This window comes from Apium graveolens, chromosome 10 (assembly GCF_009905375.1).
Source record: "Apium graveolens cultivar Ventura chromosome 10, ASM990537v1, whole genome shotgun sequence".
In the NCBI taxonomy this organism is placed as follows: Eukaryota; Viridiplantae; Streptophyta; class Magnoliopsida; order Apiales; family Apiaceae; genus Apium; species Apium graveolens.
The window spans coordinates 233479577-233484193 of record NC_133656.1 but is presented as its reverse complement, the minus strand read 5'-3'; the positions used below and the strand labels follow the sequence as shown (position 1 = coordinate 233484193).

Below are 4617 nucleotides of genomic sequence, written 5' to 3'. Positions count from 1 at the left end.
ATTATTAATTTTAATATTGGTTTTTTTCAGGAAAAGTATGGCGAGAATCTCATTTCATGATTTCTATTTCGGACATTAAAGTGATTTCTTCCGAAGATATCTTGCATATCTTTCGGTTAGACGGTAAATTTTCTTGAATGAAATAAATTCCTTCCCGATAAAAAAATATTATAAAATAGAATCGCTTCATATATATTGTCAAATTCAAAAGTAATTACTTACAATTACAGCGAACATTAAAAGAATAAATCAAAATAAATAACTAACCAAGTAAAGATATCATCTCTGACTTAATTATATACTCCCGACTTCATTGCTCAACAATGTGCTCTAAATTATTATACTTTTATTGTTCTATTATGCTGTCAAAGTTAATAATCTAGTCGTAATGAGGAAGAATTAATAGGTAGGTAGCACGTAGCAGGTAGCAGGATATATGACTAGTCTTGCTTGTTTTCTCCACTGTCCCATTTTTGATCTTCTGTAGCTGTAGAAAAAATGAGGTCCATGTTTGAGTTGCTGCTACTGCCAGAATTAAACATAACATCCACAAATTCCGTTAATGGTTCATCATAGTACTGATTACCAACATCTCGAGCCGTAGAAGGGCCGGCCACAGTACCACTGCTACTATCAACCCTGCCAAACATATGCATGTTTACAAAGGGATTAGTATTTGTAGTGTCAACATCCGCAGGTTGGGTACTTATGGACAGCCAAGGGCTTCCAGGAAGTGAAGTAGTAGTGGATGATGTATGCAATAATTGGGTGCTATTCATTGTTAATGGCAATGCTGACATGGAGGGTGCTGTTGATGATCCAGTGCATGTGTGTTCGCCACGGTAAATCACTTCAAAGGTGAAGGGGTCGTTGTCCAGGCGCTGGACTTGTTTCTTTGCAGGGCACTGGTACAATTTCTGGTGCGTGCACCTGTAATATCCGCTGCAGTATATATGTAACATGTTTGCAATTAAAAGTGTAAGATTTATTAAGTTTGGTTAATAAATATTTAGGAATATCAAATTTTTTGAAAATTTTAAACCACCTTTAGAATTATTCATTTTGAAGTGTGATCAGATGTGTATCTCTTAAGTTTTCCATAATAATACTGGACTTAGAGCATCTCCTAGCTATATATGTTAGTTATATAAGTAAAAAATAGATATTATGTTAAATTTGTTGAGTATTTCAGTGGTAGGTATTAGCTATAATGATTAGTTATATTTAAAAAATAATTTTTATTGTTATTTTTAAATTTCAACAATTATACAGTCATCTTTTAGCAAAAAGGGTTAGTAAGAAGTTATTAATAAAAATTAATTATTTTTACTTGATATAAGTGAAAATAATATATATATATAACATATTTAGTGATGTTGTTAAAATATTTAAATCATGATAAAAAATAATTAACAAATAATACTTTTATATATTATAAAATATTTAACTAATTCTTTTTTTCCAAGTAATTTGTTAATAGTTTTTTATATAAAAATGTATAGTAAAATTATTATATAAGTAATTAATAAATTTGGTTAACAATGAGTTTTTTTTACAGCTTTTTGATAATAAATTTTTACTGGTTAATATTATTTAAAGTTAAAATATAAAATTAAATTTGTAATTATATATATTCAAATTTAAATACAAAGATCTCTCCATTTTTGTAAAACACCATTCAATTCTAAAAATCTAAACCTTAATTTTATATATTTGATGAATCCAAATGTTGTGGTGGGAAGGTGTACAATAATTGGAAAATAAGCTTGAGAATTAATTTAGAGGGAAATAACGTGGTCTTATTCAACATATCTAGCTTACTTTTTTACGTTAACTTTCTTAGAATACTGTTTTTTTTATATGTATATTTTTAAAATTAGGGTTGTCATGTAGACATTAGTAAAGCGGGACTTGTCATGGAGATGCTTTTACATGTATTATAAATGTGCCACCGAATCAAAATTTGATATCCCATGTGTCACATAGTTTAATTGCTTTTGAAAAAAATGGTCTCATAGAAATGACGATTATATATTTATATATTGGTGCAAAGATAGTAAAACTAAAAAGTCAGTGGTCTAAATATGTAAATTCTTCAAAGAATAGTCGAATAGGAGTACGGAGTCGACGTGGAGTTTCTTGTATTTACACTAGTAATCGAATAGGAAGCTAGCTAGTCAATGCAAATGGACTTTTCTACGAGCACATGATTTGAAATTCGAAGACCCGATCTTTCTTTGTTTGAAATCGACTCATGCACATACTATTAATGAAATAATTTACACTTTCGTGTTTGACGTTTTCTACATTAATCTAGATACTTCTTCTGGAATTTTCTTTAATCCCCTTGCATGTAAGGTCCCTAACTAATTACTAACGTCTTTAATAATTTTAATAATGCAATTTCAAAAAAAAAAATCAATGATATAAATATGTAAATTTTGGTAAATTTTTTGATTAATTTGATTAAAAAAATCAAAAGTGAACAAATATTTTAAAACAGGAGACGTATAAATTATGCTACTTGTATATATTAATTAGGCATAATTTTAGTGAATCATTAAATTACGTGAAATATTTTAGCATAATAATAATAATAATAATAACAACAACAATAATAATAATAATAATAATAATAATAATAATAATAATAATAATATTGCAATGACTAACCGTGGGAATCTAGAGCCCAGAATCTCCTTTTGACCGTATTTTCTCCACGTAAAGCCATCCTCCGGTGGAATCTCAGTGTTCCCCATTTGAGGAGCCGGTACTCTTATGCTCCGTTTATCTGCATCGTCTTTCCTATATTCATACATTAATTAAGTTGTTTATTATATTTCATAACTGAAAACCAAAACATTATAATATTCTAACATCATGCATGCTCAGAAGTATTTTCCCAATTATTATTTTTGTTTACCTTCTTCGCATTCTTTGAAATGTTGCACCTCTAGCTGCAGAGACAGCTCCATCCAAAGGCTGCAGCTGCTGCTCACCACGCCCACCAGCCGTCCACCTTTCCGTCTCGGAGGGCACCATGACGGCGCCCTCCGATCCGCCTTCTTGCTGCTGCACAAGCTGTAGCCACTGCTGCATTGCTCCACCAACATTCTCTGACTGATTCCCGCCGCCAAATTGAGCATTAATTCGGTCTCTCGTGTCAGTAAAGATTCTTACAATCTCATGGCAATTATTCCAAAGAATCTCAGGCTGGTTTGCTAAATTCGGCAAGTTCACTTCAAGATCTCTAGCTAACCTACATCCATTATAGATCAAAGAAACTATCTCCTCCATCAATAATATTAAAAATAATAATATAAAAATCTCGGATTTGTGTTATGTTCGAATCCTACGAAAATACAAATGTGTATATATACAAGTACATAAAATCCTGTGATGGAGACAGTGAGGTGTTTTTCCAGGTAGTTTATTAGAAAGAAAGTGTAAAAAATATGTGCTAATTTCAAAGTAATTGTATGTATTTTATACGGTCCAACTTAGAAGAAGCTTAGGAAATCTTTGACCAAGTCCATGACGTCTTTTTATTTCAGTAATATAATATTATGATATTTGTATAATGGGAATTCTAGTTCTACCGTATGTTATGCAATCCACTCATCTACGTTGAGTCTCCGAGAAGACTTGGCTAAGTATTGGACTGAGCCATGCAAGAATTTTATTTCTGTTTGAAAATAATAAAGACTTTCAAGAATTTATTGCTCATTGTTTATAATGCCCTGCTCCCTACTTTTAGGCAAGGAGAAATTTCGATGAGACCGATGAAATGAGCAAATATTTTGTTGGTGAATAATTCATGAAATATTAATGAAAAATATAAAGTTAAATTAATAAAAATAAAATAAAATGAATTCTTTTACCATAAATTTTGGACCAAACGGAACCGTGGTGGAAACTATTAAAAATAGTTAATTCTTTTATTTCAAAGTTAGTTCTGTATAATTTATAAATTTGTTTCTTTCATTAAAAGTAATTTTTTTGATCTTTTTTTTTGGAGCCAAAGCGATTCTTGAGACGAGGGACCAGTGACCGCATAGTACTTCTTCAAAAATTTAAGGAAAAAAAAGTTGGTTACTTCGTAAAAAGACGGCAAATTTAACAAGTAACTATGACGCAAGAAGGTTAGGTGAAATTATTTTGAGAGAAAATTGAAAGTAATATATTGAATGAAGCTAACGCTGTAAGTATTGTTGTTGAGCCAGTGTATAAACAAGAATAAATTTTTAACCATTTAAGTTGTTTAAATGCTTTTTTTAAAAATATGTGAGATTTGATATGAATTTGTCGGGTTATATTTATTATTTATAGTATTTTTCAATTATTTATGTTATTTGAAATATATTTAAATTTATATGAAAAGACACAAACTAATTAGGACCAATTTGAATATTTTGTAGCACAAAGGTTACTTAATTTTTTTCCCAGCCCTGTCTGGATATGAAAAAAATAAGGCTCATCAAGTAATACAGATATTTTCGTATTAGTCCTAATTTCTAACGAATATAAATGAAAGAATGTGACGGTTTGAAAATTCGATCGACCTGACCAGCAAAGATCTACCATGTTGGTAAAATCAGATTCACGTCAGATACTATA

General features: G+C 30.1%; 1 protein-coding gene across 3 annotated transcripts; it reads right to left on the bottom strand.

Annotated features, from left to right (window-relative positions):
* Nucleotides 1-203: 203 nt before the first annotated feature.
* On the bottom strand, nt 204-3326 carry LOC141693006 (WRKY transcription factor 55-like). Of its 3 annotated transcripts, XM_074497986.1 has the most exons (4): nt 2924-3326; nt 2674-2805; nt 587-942; nt 204-487 (listed from the first exon to the last, which is right to left on the bottom strand). In XM_074497986.1, the coding sequence occupies exons 1-4, from the start codon at nt 3295-3297 to the stop codon at nt 441-443; spliced, it is 909 nt and encodes a 302-aa protein (XP_074354087.1). In that variant the 5' UTR covers nt 3298-3326; the 3' UTR covers nt 204-440. The 3 variants fall into 3 exon arrangements, with proteins under 3 accessions (XP_074354087.1, XP_074354086.1, XP_074354088.1); XM_074497985.1 differs by having other exon boundaries at nt 204-942; XM_074497987.1 differs by having other exon boundaries at nt 204-639.
* Nucleotides 3327-4617: the final 1291 nt, after the last annotated feature.

What these genes read in the sequence shown, in the direction of transcription:
- LOC141693006 (XM_074497985.1), bottom strand. Translation starts at nt 3,297, where the DNA reads ATGGAGGAGATAGTTTCTTTGATCTATAATGGATGTAGGTTAGCTAGA. An exon ending in TTTCAAAGAATGCGAAGAAG is followed by an intron (nt 2,806 to 2,923) that starts GTAAACAAAAAT and finishes GTATGAATATAG; the next exon opens with GAAAGACGATGCAGATAAAC. An exon ending in CTGGGCTCTAGATTCCCACG is followed by an intron (nt 943 to 2,673) that starts GTTAGTCATTGC and finishes TATATACTGCAG; the next exon opens with CGGATATTACAGGTGCACGC.